At 40.4% G+C, this 17,999-nt stretch overlaps 2 protein-coding genes across 4 annotated transcripts in view; both read right to left on the bottom strand.

The window, feature by feature from the left end:
- Nucleotides 1-51: 51 nt before the first annotated feature.
- Nucleotides 52-9,245, bottom strand: LOC310883459 (solute carrier family 2, facilitated glucose transporter member 11-like). 3 transcript variants are annotated; one of them, XM_083803818.1, is made up of 12 exons: nucleotides 8,623-9,245; nucleotides 6,938-7,036; nucleotides 5,973-6,133; nucleotides 4,276-4,400; nucleotides 3,911-4,040; nucleotides 3,018-3,166; nucleotides 2,282-2,469; nucleotides 2,005-2,115; nucleotides 1,324-1,425; nucleotides 1,085-1,160; nucleotides 664-791; nucleotides 52-351 (listed from the first exon to the last, which is right to left on the bottom strand). In XM_083803818.1, the coding sequence occupies exons 1-12, from the start codon at nucleotides 8,644-8,646 to the stop codon at nucleotides 145-147; spliced, it is 1,500 nt and encodes a 499-aa protein (XP_083659944.1). In that variant the 5' UTR covers nucleotides 8,647-9,245; the 3' UTR covers nucleotides 52-144. The 3 variants fall into 3 exon arrangements, with proteins under 3 accessions (XP_083659944.1, XP_083659946.1, XP_083659945.1); XM_083803820.1 differs by lacking the exon at nucleotides 8,623-9,245 and adding an exon at nucleotides 5,146-5,278; XM_083803819.1 differs by lacking the exons at nucleotides 6,938-7,036; nucleotides 8,623-9,245 and having other exon boundaries at nucleotides 5,146-6,091.
- Nucleotides 9,246-11,279: 2,034 nt separating this feature from the next.
- Nucleotides 11,280-17,999, bottom strand: part of LOC310883744 (uncharacterized protein) — a 28,494-nt gene continuing 21,774 nt past the window's right edge. The window contains exons 19-24 of the mRNA XM_083804557.1: nucleotides 17,555-17,742; nucleotides 16,355-16,465; nucleotides 16,177-16,278; nucleotides 14,961-15,036; nucleotides 13,909-14,036; nucleotides 11,280-13,601 (exon numbers count right to left, since the gene is read on the bottom strand). Coding sequence (XP_083660683.1) covers nucleotides 13,395-13,601; nucleotides 13,909-14,036; nucleotides 14,961-15,036; nucleotides 16,177-16,278; nucleotides 16,355-16,465; nucleotides 17,555-17,742 — 812 coding nt within the window. The 3' untranslated portion in view covers nucleotides 11,280-13,394. The remainder of the gene's footprint in view (nucleotides 13,602-13,908; nucleotides 14,037-14,960; nucleotides 15,037-16,176; nucleotides 16,279-16,354; nucleotides 16,466-17,554; nucleotides 17,743-17,999) is intronic.

Raw genomic sequence — 17,999 nt, 5'->3', positions numbered from 1 at the left:
GCATAATGAATTTCATATCTGTATTTAAAAAACAAACAGAAGACACAGAAGTGCTTGCAGTCTGTTTTTAATGTTTCTTTTTTAGTTCTATTCCAACACTGTTTCCTGTCTTTTCTAAGAGATGCAAATCTCTCCTTCGGACATTCAGAGTTTGGTGCAGAATAACTGTTCCTTAGGAAAGTTATTTTCTGTAACTGAGATTTCCTTTTTTCCAAAATTCAGCTTGTTGAACTCTGCTTTTATTTCCATGATTGACTTTCCCTTGGTCTCAGGGAGGTACAGGTAGATGAAAATTGCTGATAAAACAAGGATTCCCAAAAAGATGAGGAAGCAGAAGGGACCAAGGTTATCCTGCAAGCAAATGAGAGACACTGTAAGGAAAATAAGAATCTTTGCCCCTCTTTGCCCTTAGGGACAGGTCTGTGTCTTAGTAATGAAAATTCAAAGGTTTGCTCAATACACAAACCAGGGCAAGTATTAAACCAAGAGTTTCTGCTGGCCATGTTTGATCTGAGTCCAACTGCTGCTTCTCTGAGCAGGCCTGGTGTTCGGACAGAGCTCTAAGCTTTGCATGTCTTTGCAATTTATTGCTGTTATTTAGCTCCCTGTCAGCTTTCAGAAGGAGATTAGCCTGGAGTGAGGGATCCAGTCAGAGTCACTTACAACAATCAATGGAAAAATCATCCCAAGTACAAAGAGCCCCATCCAGTTGATGCAGCCAACAATCAGAAAGGCTGATGGTCTGAATGACTGGCTGAAGATTTCAACCATGATAGATACGGTGGCTCCAGCTGAAAAAGAAGAGCAAAATACAAACAAGGTGGACTTGTTTCTTTAGTTCCCCAGCACACCTTGCTCCTGCCAAAAATCCTTACGGTGGCAGTGGTAGGAAATGACAGACAGAGAGAAGAGGTGGCCTGCTGGCAGGTGGCTTCTGCTATGAGGCTGAAAGGCCTTTTTCCCACTTGCAACTATCTGCCTTTTCCTCCTTATTTTCTAGAATTTGATCATGGGACTGCTTGGTTCCTCCTCTGCCAGTTGTGCTGCCAACCAACATGATACAAAAATTTCCTCTTGTACTCACATGGTCCGATTCCATAGAAGAAAACAAATAGGAAGATCAAGATAACACTGAAGTAGTGCAGCCAGAAGAACTGATGCTAAAAGTGAAAAAACAGCGATACCAAGCTGTTAGATACACGACAGAATAGCAGAGCTCTTTATTTTCTGTCACTGACTTGAGTTTTTGTACACGTTCTGCGAGGCAGGACCAGGAAGGGGGCTGGTGCTGGGTAAGCAGCCAGAAGGCTGCTGCCTTGTTACCTGCAGCGACAGCGTCATGGTGAGGAGTGCTAGCACAGAGCACATCAGTGTATATCCTCCGCATAGCAGCACCTTCCTCCCAAATCGCTCTATAAGGGTGCTCTGAAAAGCAGAAAACGTGTCATATGAAAAAGTTCCTGCCTTTGCCCTGTGTTCTTGTAAGACTTATCTGAATAATTTGGTCAGAAATCTGTGCCATCCGGGAGACTCTCAACTCCTAGCAAATTTTCTTAGCTTCAAAGCTGTATTTGTTTGTCTTCCTTTGGCTGTTTTTAGACACTTCCCTTTCTTGCATGCTGCTATATATCGAATTGTGCGTGCACACATACACACACCTAATCCCGACCATCAGCTGATGCAGCTCGTCTAGGCTCCTGTTCCCTTGGAGCTGTGCCCCCGACTCTTCTGATCTGCTTGTCTTCTCACATAGCAGTAACTCTAGGAGTTGTTTGCAACAGAATGAAAAAATATTTTATCAGAATAAAAATGAGTCTAAAGGCATCCAGTCATGCAAATACTGTGGGAAAAGAGCTGCCTTTGGTTCTGCATATGGTTTATAGAAACAGGGAGATACGTCTTATGTTGTGCAAATGTTCCCCAAGCCCAGTTATGAGAAAGGAGAAGTACAATTGTTTGACCACATTAAATTTTTCCTTCAAACTCCAGTCTGAAAAGACTTACACACAATATAGAAGATAAGCATTCACACAACCCAATGCCCAGGGACACGTATGGGATAAGGTATTCTTCAAACTTGGCTGTATGGAATACTTCGAAAGAATAGAAGTATATCTGAAAAAAAGGCAGAGGAAATGCACCTGTGAAAAAAGACCACCTCCAAAGGTCACGCCCAATGTAAATTGTACTGAGTCTCTCATTCTAAGCTGTTTTTTTTTCTAAGAGGGTTTTGCAACGCTGCCTAGTGTCTCTTGTTCTAGGGATAGAGAGAGCACTCAACTGCATTGATTCCGCAGAGCTGCAGGGTGGTCATGACAGTCACCAGGATGTAAAGCTGCCAGCGCAGAGATCGCTCTTTTATTACTTCGAGGACGCGCAGGGTTTTAGTGCTCGTCACTGCAACCTTCTCCTTCATAATGTCATCAATTTCTGCTTGATGGTCTCCTTCCCCCCAGAGCTTCCTAATGGCTGTTGGGGAGAGAGAGGGGAGGGCATTATGCTACTAGAACAGCTCATCATGAGTGAGTACATTAAGTCCTTTAGTCTGCCTCGCCGTTGGTGTAGGTGGTGGTGGTGGTTTTGTTAGCTGCCCCTGTCATCTGGTTGGTTCTAGGCCAGCAGGCAGGTGGAAGAGTTTTGTCTCTCTGGTTGTCAGTATAGCATATCTTTCGACTGTTGAGTTGGCTTGATTGTAAACAAAGTAAACTTTTAAGTTAATTTTATTTAGTAATAAATGAACTGCCTGAACCATTTCCTTTAAAGAAATATTACCACCAAAGTGAGACTTACTAGACATGGTGTTATATATCTTTTCTTAACTGATTAACTTTGCGTGAGTGAGCTCCCAGGTTAACACAGATGTATTGCTTTAGGTACCCTAACTGTTTTATTTAGAAGTTAGTATTTGTGGTACAGTGCTGTGCTGTACAGCTCTGCCCTGCTTTCTTGACTTCTACACTTCTTGGCACTCTGACATATCAAATGAAGTGAATGAGGTGGCAAATTAGACACTCTACCTTTCCTGAAGGCTTCCTCATTACCCTTCTGGATCAGGAGGTAAGGTGGTGAATCAGGGAAAAATGGGAGAGTAACCAGTTGAACCAATGCTGAAAGTCCACTAGATGCTAACAACCAGGGCCACAAAGCTTCGCTTCCTAAAATCTCCCTGAAAAGTGTATGTGAAAAAAAATTATGCTGAAATAATAGAATGAATGTTCAGGAACTTTTTTTTTTTTTTTTCTGAGTGGTGAGGATTGCTCAAATTCCACTTAAGGGTGCCGTGGAGCAGACACCTGAATTGATGATTTGGCAAATTTCACATATTTGGCTATTTTTATTTCTGTCAATTTTTAAGAATTTCTTTTGGCATCTTGAAATACTTTCTAAAGATCATTAGGATCCAACATGATGTCTAAAGAGCTGATGAGACTGATTTGACCATTGTTCGACCAAAGGACCAAAACATCTTGCTAAGACTTTTCATGTAAATATAGTAAATTTCTAAGAAATTTACTATAAAAAATATAGTAAATTTCTAAAATATATATATAAAAATAGTAAAAAATAATAAATAATAAATATAATATAATAATAATAATAAAATATATAATATAATAATAAGAATAACAATAATAAAAATATATAAAAATATAGTAAATTTCTAAGAAATTTACTATACTACTCTAAGTAGAAAGGGAGTAGATGGGAGAAGAAATTAGGAAATTCTTCCTCCTATATTTAAAACAATGTCTGCCTCAAATTTGATCAAAATTTTTCTTCTGGCATAAGATAAGGCCTGTTCTGGGGAAGATGGAAAGGTTTCTCAGACACTGACTAGGTGAGAGCATAGGTATGCAGAAAGATCTCCACTATTTTTAGTGTACCCTGATAGAAAGATTGGAGAATTTACCTTAGTCCAACAACCTGTCCAGTGAGTTTTCCCAGTGTCAGAAAAACAGCAACTGTGGAGTTCGTAAATCCGCGCAGCTTCTTAGGTGAAATCTCTCCTACATACTGAGGATGTATATTGAGAGAAAAACCTTTAAGATGGAAGAGGATAATTGACTATTAAAATACTGAGGAAAGCTAAACTTTCTGACTCCATCCTCTCTTCCACTGTTTCCATTCACTCTGTTATTTGGATTAAAATTTCTTCCAAAAGGCCTATTATATTTTCTGGGTACTTTAAAATCATTATCCAAGAATGGCAATAGGAGTAGAGACAATCCTGGGACAGCAAGGATGCTCGCCCTCCACAGTGTCACGAGTGCATACCTGTACCAACGCCATAGAGAAAGCGCCCAGCCAGGATCATCTCAAAGGACTTGGCTGTTTTACTGAAGGCCATGAGAAGTGCAGCTACCAGCATGATTAGGTTGGTGAACATTTGGCATTTTTTTCTGAAACAAACAAACAAACCCAAAACACGAGAATTTAGGGTGAAATGAGAATCTCTTGTACTCTTTGGATTAATTTTGCTGTGACAGGAAGCATGGTACAACCATTCTTGCTTTTTTTGAGGAATGGCTGAAATGATTTTGACTTTGAATAGCAAAAGCGGTTCTTTAAAATTTTGGGGTCCTTTGTGTTTGATTTTGTTAATATTTCTTAGCTTAGATTTTAAACTTCATCAGCATTTCCACAGTCTAAGTGGGAAAGAGATGAAAGAACTGGCCCAGGTTGTCACCAGGATTTTTAAATGACTGGAACTCCTCATAAAACGTTAGATTGTTCCCCAGAAATAATGTGAGTTTATGGCTCCCATTTTCGAATGGCTCGTATTAAAGGCACTTTTGGCCAAATGGGTGTGACCAGAGATGATGGGAGATGGCAAAAAGCATTATTCAGAGGCATGACACTCCGTGCAAATTGTGGGCTGCTGTGGTCATGACCATGATGTCTCAGGCTCAAATCAGTCTTTTGCACTCAGTTGTTTTGCTGTGATGCTTGCTAGACAAGAGTCCACTTGCACACATTAAGAAGTCACAGAGATCCTCTCTTTAGAAGACACTGATTCAGCAATTAGGTTATCACGTGCTGAATAATCCATGGGAGAAGAATGTGATTTTGTTTTCAGTCTTGGGAGAGACCCTCGGAGTGTGGGATGAGGCAGTGTCCCACAAGAAGTTTCTTGGGGGCACTTACCTGATAGGAAAGAACACAATTGCAGGCAGGCTAAGATGGTTTGTTGAGACCCATATGAGGGGCCTCTGGACCAGTGGGTTGTGGAGCAGATCTTTAAGTGGGTCACACCAAGCAGATAAGTTTGCCAATTTCTCTGCAAATGAAATTAGTGGTGTTACACACAGGCACTGAGAACATACCAGACTGGGGAGGAATCTTTTCTCCATCCATAGAGAAAGAGAGTTTGGGACTGATGTCCAGAGCAGAGATGTCTCTTGGAGAATTTGTGTTGGTGCTGGCTGTATCTTTACAGTGTAGTTACAGGCAGATTAATTTTTCCAATTCCGTTCACGGGTTCAATAGATCAGATATTAATATTTGATATAATGTCATCACCCGAAAATGAGTGTATTTAAGCAGAAATCTGGCTCTTTGGCACTTGAGAGTGCCTTCCGCACACTGTTTTCCAGGTGGTTAGAGGAACTACACGTAACATTACAACACATGACACAGCTCCTTTTTGGGCATTTGTAGAGCTTGGAAGATCTTTAAGAGAGTCGTAGGGGATCTTGAAGAGAACATGAGACAGTTACACTGTCCTGGTACTCCCAGAAGCTCTTATCAGGTGATGTGTTGACAAGTGCATCCTTTACAGAAATACAGTTTACTGGAGGGCAGATAAACAAGATGAAATACTGCTTGCTATTAGAAAGAGAAGGATGTGCTGGCACAGAAAACTAGTTTAGTCTGCAATCAAGCTGCTTGAATCAAGAAGAAAAGGTTTACTCATTCACTTTGATACTTCTCTGTACTTCATGTACTCTGACTATCAAGCAAGAAACACTTACTTTCTGTATTTTGTAGTCAGGTAGCCACAGCAGAGGCTCCCCAGGAACCCTCCTATCCCATAAACAGACACAATGAAGGACCACAACAGCATGATTGTCTCAGGATGGAGGGGAGAGCCATGGCGCTCCGTCCAGGTTTCATTAATAAACTTCCTGATGTGCTGAAAAATAAAATGGTGTTTGACTAGACAGTGGGTGGTGTCAGGTTCCTTCATATTCTTTGGCTGTTGTACTTCGGTTCTAGCCTTTGGTTCTAATACTGGACTTCTTCTGAGACTAACTTCCTTAGGAAAATAGGTTAGCTGAGATCACATCGCAAAATCTTCAAATTAGTGTCAGTCAGTAAGCTCGAAAGACAAAAATTGTGCTTTTAGCATTCTTCCACCTGTTTTAGAAAGTCATATTTGATGAAATTCAGGAATCGTAGGAAGGCTTTGGAGGTGTATTAGCAGAATGGCTCATCTTTTACAATTAAGTAAGAAGAAAAAGTGCTGAGGAAGGAGAACTAAAATCACAAATCAAATTCAGAGAGGTTAATGCAAGATGCCTCTCTCACTTATGGGCTCTAGCAATGAGACACGTATTTACACCTGGAATCAGTAATAGTAGTGAAAGTGTAGAGCTGTGACTTTGAAGTCCATGATATGGCCATGTTTTGCCTGTAAGTAGCATACAGGAGCAGGGCTCACATGTAGGGCAGGCCAGACAGACTGAAACACCAGAAAGCAAGACTCCATAACCTTAAAATTGGCTTAGAAAGCATGATATCTTGGGGAAATGACCTGTACAGTTTTAGCTAATGTTCTTCCAGTTATGACCTATATTTTAATAGTTTGAACTTAGAATTCTCCACAAGTATCAGAGTAAGAAACTTTTATAACAGAAGCTGAAACTTTAATATATCAAATGTTTTGAGCTCAGGCTCTCCATTTGGGGATTTCAGCCTCAGGAAGATGGCTACTTACCACAGAAGGATAGTTGATGACAGAAATATGGAATCCATATGGGAAACTACCACCAATTCCCAGCACTAGAATCATTTGAAATAATCCTTGGAACTGAACCTGCAAAGTGAAAAAAAAAAGCTCAATCAATTTCACGTTAATGCACTGCTTTTGTTTCTGCCTGTGTTGTATCTTCAAGCATAATAAAGAAAAGATCCTTTTAATACTCACCTCTTTCAGAAAGGCATGGGCTAAAAAGAGAAGATAATAATTTGGAATAGCCCCTGTAATTGCACTAACACAAAACTTTTCCTGACTTTGATTTGTGATTTCACTTCTTTTTAAATATTTTCCATTTTCTACATATTTAACCTGAAAGTAGATGCTTGTGTATTGAAGGGTTGGGTGTCTTTGAGGCTAGGGAGATACCTTCTGTCTATAATTGCCTTGGTCAAGAATAAGGGACTGAGATAGGCTGGCTACTTTGATGAATGAAATAATTTGCTTGTAAATAAGGAAAAACATAACACGTAACTACTTCGACCTTTCTGAGGTAGGTGATACTGCTGATCTTCTGTCCAGTTTCCAAGCACCTGCAAGTCTTGGTGGAGTTATCCTCCAACAGCCTAGACTGTACCTAGCAGACCGAACCTAGGACAACTGTTATTTTAGCCCCATCAGGAGCTGTGCAGGGTCCCCTGGGGTTTAGTTGCCCTTCCTTTTTTTTATTCAGCACATCACAGACCAGGACAGTGACAGCATCTCTGCGTAGAGGACACTGTGCTCTGTGCTGTTTTCATGTCAGACACGAGCTTCAGGAGTTCACAGTTTTATGGAGATCAGCGTGTAGATGAAGAGAAGCTGGTAGAAAATGCAATCAGACAGGAACAAAGTAAAGCACGTGTGACTAACGCTGGATTGGAAGGCATGTAGAAGAACTCCCCTTTTTCTGGTTCTTAGGTCCATCTTTCAAGGCCTTGTTACTTAATTGGCCCACAGCTGGATTTCCCAAGTTACCACAATACAAGAACCAAGAAGCTAATGGACCAGAAGTTTCTAAATTTCCTTCAAAATCCTGTCTCAGATTCAATGGATTTCTAATCAGCAAAAGCATTCAAACAAGTTAATTCACCTTCTCTCTCCTTCTATTTATTTTTTGCAATAGGCTTAGAAATTGACGGTTTTAATACTTACAAAGGCAAGCAAAATAGCTTCTTGCTGGCTGTTGGGAAATGGAGTGAGAAATGCTTATTATCATTTTTTCCTTGTTTCAGACTATGGTAGCTCTGGATGGATGATATTAAATGGGTGGATGAAATGAGGAGGCTCATTTCTTTTAAAGCTTGTCACGTATTTTGTAGCCTTTTGGAGTACAGTTAATCCATTCATTTATTTAGAAATAGCCACAGAAAATAATAAGAGTATCTACTAGTTAGTATTATTTTCAGTAATTCAGAAGAGTACAATAGCATTGTCAGTGGTGGAACTGTAAAGACTTTTGGTAGTTTTTATTTTATCTTTTTGCAAGGAAAAGACCTTTTCATGGCCCCAGGTCCCATTCCTCTTGGTGATGTTTAAACACAGAAGAAAAGGATGGCCTCTGTCCCAAAACAGCTCACAATCTTTAAGCAATCTAGATATTTAGTATTATGTTGATTTTGTCCTTTAAAAGTCCAAAACATGAGAAAAAGTGACCAGCTACTCACCAGATCAGAGAAGAAGGTAGCCATCTCCTACGAAAGAGCTGATTCCTGTTACTTACTGACTAGTACCTGCCAAAAGAAGCAAATGCTCACATTATGCAATTAGCAACGTCAGTGAACTAGTCCCATGTTACTGAAGTTAAAGTTTACTTCAAAGGTTTTTGAGTTAATTACACATATTTCAGCTGTTGTACAAAGTTTAGAATTGCTGGATTAAATATTTCAACCAATGGTTATGTCTAGCCCAAGTAACCAAGACGGTCTCCCTTGCAAGGAACCCATTTATTTTGTGAATTACATCCAGACACAACCATTGGTAGAAATATTTATTATATCAGGATCAGAGACGTAGATTCTAAACAGGATTCCAATAGCTTTAACTTGCTTAGTTTTCAGTATTAGCTGAGAAACCTAGAGGCAATGTTATTTGTTGGGAATTTTAGATGGGAAACCGACAGTGAACTACAGGACTTTGGCATATAGTGGGAAAGAGCTTAACAATTCTACAGCAGCATAGCAGGCCTGAGCAACTAAATATTTAGGAGCAGCTGATTTTCCTTTGCTGGGAGCGGAAGATTCAACATCAGTTTTGTAACCTCCATAGTTGGAGTGCTGTCTCTTACTTCAAACAGAATATTTGCAGGGTTTAATGTGATTTATTTCATGGTTAAGAGGGCTTTGTATGTATCAAATTGGTAAATGGCTTAGATATCATTTACCCTTCACGCTTCAGTTAAAGAAGATCAGAAAAGAAATCAGAAAAGGCTTATTGGATGCAAGTAGTCATAATAGAAAACACATCACCTGCAAAGAATATTCACAAATTCTCTAGCTGATGCCTGAAATGTAGCATGTAGTGCCACCTGGCCCTTTGTCCCATCTTCATGTGGTCCTCATAATGAAGTTGACTTTGTTTTTGTTGTGAGTTGAGAGTTCATGTGGTTTTTTATTCCAGATTGGGTTCTCCAGCAGAGAAGCCCTTGTTAGAAGTCAAGTGAGACCATCTCTTTGATACTAAGAATTAATTTCTGTTTCCATAAAGTCATGTAAAGTTGAAACAACATACTGTGCATCTGCCAAAGGAAAGACGTGCCATGCTGATTCTAGTACCAGCCTTGCTTAGATGGCACAGGGGGAAGACACAAACAGGCAATAGTAGGCAGCTGACAGCTTGGGATGTTCCTTCTCAAACACTGCTGTTGCACTTGTTTTCTTATGTTCTCTTTCCCCAACTTCTACTTATTTTGCATTATATATATTGTGTCTTTTACTCTTTGCTTTTGTACTTTAATTTTAGGATTCCCATTTGGAGCTGGTTAATAGTCTTCCTCCTGTAATGCACTTCTGCATTTATGTTGATTAGGTACTGTACTGCTGCTGTGCTTAGGCCCCCTTTGTTACATGTGCAGTTTCATAATTACTGCTAACTAGGTTCTTACGGATACCCTTTAGTCATATTGCGATTGGAACAGTAGATCAGGCCATTTTGTTACTTATCTTACAACCTTCTGGTCATTCAAGACACATGTATGCAAAGCTATCGTAAGCCTTCCTTAATATAGTCCAGCTAACCCAGATTTGGTTTTGTGTGTGTGTGTCTAATCGCAGTTCTCTGATCCGGTTTTAAAGTGTTTATATCCACCTCAGTTACAGGCAGTATTTGAGACGTGCCTTACCTATCAGCTGATGTCTCTGATAGAAAGTGCGTGTCATGCTCCCGATGCTTCTCAACGGCTGACCTCTGTATCTGCCACCTCCCGGAGCGCAGACAGCACTCTGATTTTCTGAACAGGCCTTACGCAGTTCTCCGAAGTATCACTGATATGCTGTAGTCGTTCCTTTTCAGATGACTCTGGGCTTTTGACAACTTTTATTCCTTCTGACACCGAAACATGAAAGAAGGCCTGGATTGCTAAGACTTAAATGGGTGAGCAGAAGTGCCAATATATCTAGCCAATATGTTGTGTGGTATCAAGTATTGCAGATACTCTAGCTCTGTGTATTTGAACCATACATTTTTGCTTTTTCATCCCTCCACCAGGCTGTTACCGGAATAGTTTGCTCCACTGAGCAGAGACGAAGGTTGACCTGTGCTCCAAATAGCTGTTCCACTTCGTTGTCACATTAATGTTCCATAGGGCATCTGCTCGCTTCCTGGTGAGGAGCTGATGGAGAAGGCTTCCTAACAGCCTCTAATGAATAACTGAGATCAGAGAAGTGGCTCACCAGCAATGCTACATGGTGCCACTCTGCCTATATTTCCAAAGATTTCAGGTATTGTGGTAATGGAATGAAGGATTTTCTTCAGAATGATTGGTTAGGAAAAGAGAATTCTGTTTTGCAAAATTAAAGGTTTCCTTTCTGCAAGGAGAGATTTCCTTTCTATATTGTATGTCCTCTCCAAATGACGGGTAGTTTTTGATTATATTGTTACATATATAGAACACTGCAAAAATTTTGGGGCTATTCTGAGTTTATGGACTCTCCACATTTCAAAGATTATCTTTTAGTGTGAGGTCTTAAGCTTCCCTCAATATGAAAGACAGAAGTAATGAAAAATCCCAGTCATGGAAGGTTTGTACACCCGTAACTTTTTTCTAGTCAGCTGTTCCTGAGGGACATCCTGATGTTGGGGAAGAAACACTTGTGGAGGCCAGAAGTCTTATTTAAGTTCATCTGCCATTTTTATTATGTTTAACATTTCCAATGAAAAATAAGCAACAGTTAAAATGAACAATTAAATTCATATTTTGAATAGTGTCATCTTAGTTGAAGTAAATATGCCAGTCAAAGCAATATCAGAGATACAAACACTTTTTTTACTATTTAAGGCTAGTGCGTTTAGATTTGAATTGGTATATTTTGCACCACTGTAAACCTTAGCCTTTTTCATGTTCTTGCTAACAGTATTGCTTTGCTATTAGGATCATGTGAGCTTCCCATTGATAGAGGAAAATGTGCAGAAAATTAGACAATTTCTGGAGAAAGGGAAAATCCCATAAACTTGCATATTTCAAAAAAATGTCTCTTGCGAAATTAATCCCTCCAGTACTTTATAAGATTGTGTCCTATAAGGCTCACAAACTCTCTTGATATTTAACTATATACAGAAGGAAGAAGAATGAGGAAATCAATTCATATGGCCTTGAACATCTTTCACAGTTTGAAGGCCTGCAGTATGTGAACTTGGTTATAGATCAATGTGGGAAATGACATTTCATCCATTTCTGCAACAGTGATCGTTGGGAATGGCATATGACACTAAATTTGGAAGTTAGAAAACATGCATATGATACATTTAACATACTCTCTCACTTTGTTTCCTTTTCTCTGTGCAGACTACTGTCTTGTAAAAATTGGCAAAATTCCTATGAGACTGTCAATTAATCATAAATTGTTGTTGGAAATGCTTAAATGAATGTCTTACACGTTTTGAGTTACAGTTCTCACTGTTGCTGTAAAACTTACCTAGCTGTATGAGTCTGACAAAATATTCAAGGTATATAACATTTCCAGTCATCCCTCCAGCTGTCAGTATCTACGCTTGCATTGAACAATAACTGAAGACTCCATGCTGATTACATGTCCCTGAAATAGGAGGCTATGTGATCACTTCCCAGTCATGGTAGAGAAATACACCGTAGAGAGGAGCCCTGCACATATCTGAGAGCTGGACGATGTCTTAGCTTTTGCTGACAGCCTACTGTACATACAGCAAGGTATTTACAGCTGTTTTTAAGAGAAACTGTAAAGCCACAGATATTCTTTTACTGCCAAGAGTTCCCATTAAGGGTGGTTCTTCTGGGGTAAACTGTGTGCCAAAAGCAACTGCGGAAAGTGGCAGTTAAATTGCTGTGGGATTCACTGCCCACAAGGTAGATGTGGGAGCTCAGAGGTGATGATGCTGATGGACAAGATAGCAGAGAGTGCCCAAAACGACTCTAGGTGCCTGTGTTTTCTGGCAACTGGATTCCATCCATGACTCCTTTAGCTGTATTGCTACTGAAACAAGCCCAGAGAAGAGTTGCATAAGAAATTTTTACCCATACTTTTTCATGAACAATTCTGATCTTAGAATCAAATGGTTGATTTTTATTTTTTTCTTTAAGCAAAAATAATTATATTAAATTTAAGCCAAACCAAGGAGGGCTGGTGATATGAAAAACTTCATTCCAAAAGGGTTGAAGAATGAAACAAACAAACTAGAATGGAAGTCTGACAACAGAAGAAAAACATGGCATTTAAGCTTGGGAACCTGGGAAGGTTTGATTATTCAGTTGAATCTAAAGAAACAAAGAATTTCTCTCCTATTCCATTATTCTTTTTCTTTAATCTGTCATGGACTGAAATCTAGCCAGAGGTAGCAAGCCAAGAACTTTACTATTCCCATTTCAGGGTTGTAAAAACACACTCATAAATCATAGAGAGAGGGGAGATCACAGGTCTTCCCTTTTTGTGTGTTCAGCAGAGTATTTATAAATTCTGCATGTACTGTCAGCGTGTATTAATTGCTCTGTTATAAAAGAGATTTATACATCAGCAGGTTAGGCCAAGATGCTCATGAGTCACCCAAGTCTATCCTGCTAATATCAGCCATCATCCCTTTTCTAAGCTACCGGAGTGGAGTGCTTTTGAAATGTGATATTTTGGCAAGAGGAAAACCTTGTAGGTGACAGATTGAAAGCTGACAGTCCATTTGGACCGGCTTGCTAGTCAGAAAACGATGAATGTCTTTTCCTTCTTCCTTTTAAGAAAGCCTGGCGCCTGCCGGGCAGTCAAAGCCTGGTGCAGAAGGTGTAATCCTCCATGACATGGTTTGGAGTTGCTGGAACACGCTTCTTCTTAAAGTTTAGTTTATTAAATTCTTCTGTAATCTCCACAATTGACTTCCCTTTGGTTTCTGGAAGGAACAGGTGGACAATTACCCCTGAAGTGAAAAGTATCCCCATAAAGATGAGGAAACAGAATTGCTTGAGTCTTTCCTGCAGGGAAGAGCAGAGCGAGAAAGAGAGCAAGATGAGCAAATCTCTTCACTTGTCACTTTCTTGGGACAGATTTTGTATTTGGGTCCCAAAGCACTTTCAATTTGATAAGGGATTCTTTGCATTTTGGCCTTTGACAAGCATTGGAGTTTGAATCAGTCTCCTGAGCAAATCTGGGCCTGTCAGTTGCAAAAGTGGTCTTGGGAGAGCAGGTGCCAAGACAGCTCCAGGCTGCCACTGTCATCTCCTGCTGCTCTCCTTCCTGTCCCATGGCCGGCTCTGGAGCCTAGACTCCAGAGTGACTCACCACAATGAAGGGGAAGGTTGTTCCAATCACAAAGATGCCCAGCCAGTTGAGAACTGCACCGATCACAAAGGCGGGTGGTCTGCACGACATCTGGAAAATTTCAACCCTGATGGAAATTGTGGCACCAGCTGAAAGGAGAGCGGAGTAAGAATTACTTGTCCGTGTGTTTGATTTGCATGTTCGGATTGCATGTTACCATCACACAGTCAGCAAATAGGTGCTGCTGTCATGGACTGGCATTCAAAAGGCTTGAGTATGTTGCTGTCTTGTAGAAAAGAAAGTGTTTGTGGCATCTTATAAATAGCTAGACATCCCTTTATTCAAATATTGATTTATTCAAATTAATTAATTGGAGAGATTCTAGAATTAGCAGTCAACACTTGCAAACATCTAACATCTTCTCATGAAAAAAGTATGGAATAATGATTCTCATTATAAAGAAGAATTCCCAGTATGATATTGCTAGGTCACCAAATATTGATCTTCCCAAATTCACTTCCTGGGTATTCCAGTTCTGTTTTGAAGTCACAGAACTTTGCCAGCTTTGAGTTAGGAAAATAACTCCACCTGCCATGTGGGACGGCAAATATTTTGAAAACAGGCTTTTTAAGTCAAAGAGGAGTAGGTAGTATATGTTAGGAAAAGAGCTCCTCCAAAGTAGGGCTTCTACACTGCTGTTCATTTGCAAAAAGAAGTAACATTATAGGACACTGAATTTGAAAGAATTCTTGCTTTTCTTTTTCTCTTTCTTATTTATTAGTATTTCTAAGAAATCTTTTACCCATCAGCTTGTGTTCTCTATTTTCTGTTTTTCTGGTGAGCTCTTTTTGCTCTCTTCCTTCATTGGTCTCTCAGTCTCTCATTAGAAAAACCCAAACCTGATGACACTGAAGTTTCTGGCCAGTGACTGAACAACATTTAAATGACTACAAGGTTAGGTTAAATGAATTTGCTTATGCTAAATGTTACGCAATATTATGCAGTATTTTTCCCAGCCGTATTAATTAGTTCACATGACTTGATTCCTTTATTTTTTTGAATGAAGTACTTACCTGGCCCAATTCCAAAGACAACTACAAACAAGATAATCAGACAAAGGCTGCAGTATGGCATCCAGAAATACCAATCCTGGGGAAAAAAAATAAATCACAATAAATAATAATAATAATAATAATTAAAAAAAAAAACAACCACAACTTCTGGATGAAATCTGTTAATTACGATAGGTGAGAGAAGCTTACTGTTTTCCAACATTGTCACTGCAAGAAGCAATAAACAGAGTAGGGAACTGGCAGAGAAATGTGAGTAATTCTTCCTATGGATGGAGCAGGGAGGTTTCTGTTAGGTGTGCAGAGAAGCAGGTTTGTTGTTGGGGAGCAGCTGTCAAGCTTAGAAGCCTTCAATTAAAAGTTGTCTGAATAGCTCTTTTCCACCCTGTCCTTCTTTCTCCTTGTCCCCACAGTGCTTCCCCTAACCCTTAGAGATACAGGAAGGCCAAATCAGATCTTTCTTTGCTTTTGACAGGTGATAGCTATCTACTATAAAGGAAATTTCCTATATCTTCTTTCCAAGAAGATATAAGACAAAAAGCTTTAGGAAAAGATTTCTCTCTCCTGAGGTCCATCATGAATGCAACAGAAATGGAAGTTTGCTGCCACCTTGCTTCCAGGGCAATTTTGCAGTAGTCTCTATGGGAGGGCTCCTGGATCAATACTGGTGACCCAGGGGTCTTTTTTCTAATGTTACAGCGATGACAGCATTACAGAGGTGAACTGCTCTGCAGTATGTGAACAAATATGTGCATTCCCAGTGTCTTCTGCAGCAGTTAAATTTCAAGTTAACCAATGCAAAGAGTCTTTTTTGGTGTTTGTTTGTTTGTTTTTCACTGACTTGTTAAGAGCTGCATACAGGGAAAGGCCATTTACTTATGACTGTGTTTTAGTCTGTGCTGGTCAGTGGTTGGTGCTTGCAGCCTGATGAAATCAGGACTCACAGCTAGTATCTCAGTGTTTTCTGTGGTCCTTGCTGAGCGCATGTGATCTTGGGGAGGCAGGAGTATAGAGAGTGCTGGCTAAAAGAGGGTTTAATCCTATGTACAGACAAATTCGATCTTTAGACTATTCCCTTCATCTGTCCCAGAGTCTAAGCTGTTAACACAGATATTACTTTGGCACTTCTAAGCCTCACTTTTCTTTCTCAGTAGCATGTTGAGCAGATGTTAAAATAGAATAGATAACGGAAAGAGACCTGCCAGAAGAATTTCCTTACCTGTAGTGAGAGAGTCACTGTGATAGCAGCTAGCAGTGAACCCATGATACAATAACCTCCTCTTACAAGTGTTTTCCTGCCCAGACGCTCAATGATGGAGCTCTGAGGGACAGAAATCACACTGGTGTCAGTGCTAGAAAAGCAGATTATGACCCATTCCCACAGTAATGTGACTTACACAGACTACAGCAGCTAAAAGTTCCGAGAGTCCAACAGAGAGGGTCATATAGGAGATCATTCTTTCATCAAAGCCAGCTGCCTGGAGGACTTCAAAAGTATAAAAATAAATCTAGGAAAAAACAAACAAACAAACATAAAACAGTAAGACAAGAATGCAATGATTTCTTACCCATGCCTGTGTGCCACTGCCCTGGATGCAAGCTAGTAGCCAAGGAGGATGCAGCTCAGCTTTGGAGTAAGCTAGGTTTCTGCACTCTTTTAGGTAGTTTTCACTTTTTTGGCAGACAAAAACATTGTAAAACATTATTAATTAATTAATTTTATGAAAGATAAAATTCTGTGATAAAAGAACCTCCAGCTGCTGCAATGTAATTAGGTTTGCATAGACCTGATTTAGGGGCTTTCAGAAACAGCCAGGTGTATCATCATTTCTGGAGCCCATCCAAGAACATCACTGTAGTGTATACCCTTCTTTCCCAAGAAAGAAGAGCATGGGCTATGGAATCATGAGGGAGCAGGACAAACATCTTTTCAAGTATCTTTGCTCTATTTGGAGATTTGCTGAGAAGATAAAGATTCCAGTTTAAGCTGTGGCAGACTCGGTTATGTGTTTCCTTCACAGATGTTGCTGCAGCGTGAAGCTACACGTGGAAGAATGACGCAGACGATTGCAAAGCTGTGGCTTCAAAATGGTCCCGGAGAAGTTCAGATCTGAGGAAGAGGTGGAGAACTGAAGTCGCCAGAACTGTGAGTCTGCTCCTTGGTTAGCTTTAAAGGTGGAGTGTGTACTGCTGTCCCAACACATGTGTGCTCCTTAGGATGCTAAGGGACAAGGGCCAAATAGCAGCAGCTACAGGCTGCAGTAACATAAAATTACACTGATTTTGCCAAGATAAGGTGGGCTCATATATAGAAGCAGGTTCTGGGGTCTTGTAGCAGCTGTCCCAAATGGCTGTTAAATAAGCCTAACAACAGAGGATGTTAACTCCAGCAAGTACCAAGAGCTGGGCAAAAGGATGTCACACAGAGAGCCTGGCCAAGCTCTGCAAACTGCTGCTGCTGCTGTGTAGGAGGGTTGGCAGACAACAAACTGTGGCTGAGAAACCTGAGGAAAATGAGGAGAGCTCCTGAGAGCCATGAGATGTCTCTAAGGTTGTCAGCAAATGTTTTGAGACTTTAAGGGGGAAATGCACTCAACTGCACTGATGCCACTTAGCTGAACTGTGGCACTCAGAACAATTATCATGTACAGCTGCCAACGGAAAGCTGGTTCTTTCATTAGCTCCAGGACACTCAAGATCTTGGTGTTTTTCATTGTTGCCTTCTCTTTCATGATGTCATCAATCTCTGCTTGGTGATGGCCTTCACCCCAAAGTTGCCTTATGGCTGTGGAGGAGAAGGAGAGTGAGACCTGCCATGTTAATTCGTTGCTGTTGTTTGCTGACTGAGGAGTTTGTTAAGTAGGTGATGCACATCTGTCAGAACAGCATGTGTGGGCTCTGTCTGTGGTGTGAGGCGCTGATGTCCTATGGTGTGTTCCAGAGCCCTGGTCCCCTCCTGTAGAGAGGAGCCTGTTCTGACAGGGGACCTAGTAGGGTGAACAATGACTCCCTCCCTGCCCGCGGGTCCACTTTTCTCCCTTC

Source organism: Anser anser (genome assembly GCF_964211835.1).
Source record: "Anser anser genome assembly, chromosome: 18".
NCBI lineage: Eukaryota > Metazoa > Chordata > Aves > Anseriformes > Anatidae > Anser > Anser anser.
Note: the sequence above shows the minus strand (reverse complement) of the source record. Positions and strands in the feature narration are given on the sequence as shown.

Bases quoted from the DNA above. Each gene is read 5' to 3' on its own strand.
- LOC310883459 (XM_083803818.1), bottom strand. From the start codon at position 8,646: ATGGCTACCTTCTTCTCTGATCTG. The intron at 6,134-6,937 runs GTAAGTAGCCAT...TTTATTTTTCAG, and splicing joins TCATCAACTATCCTTCTGTG to CACATCAGGAAGTTTATTAA. The intron at 2,116-2,281 runs GTTGAGTGCTCT...CCTTTTTTTCAG, and splicing joins AGCTCTGCGGAATCAATGCA to ATATACTTCTATTCTTTCGA.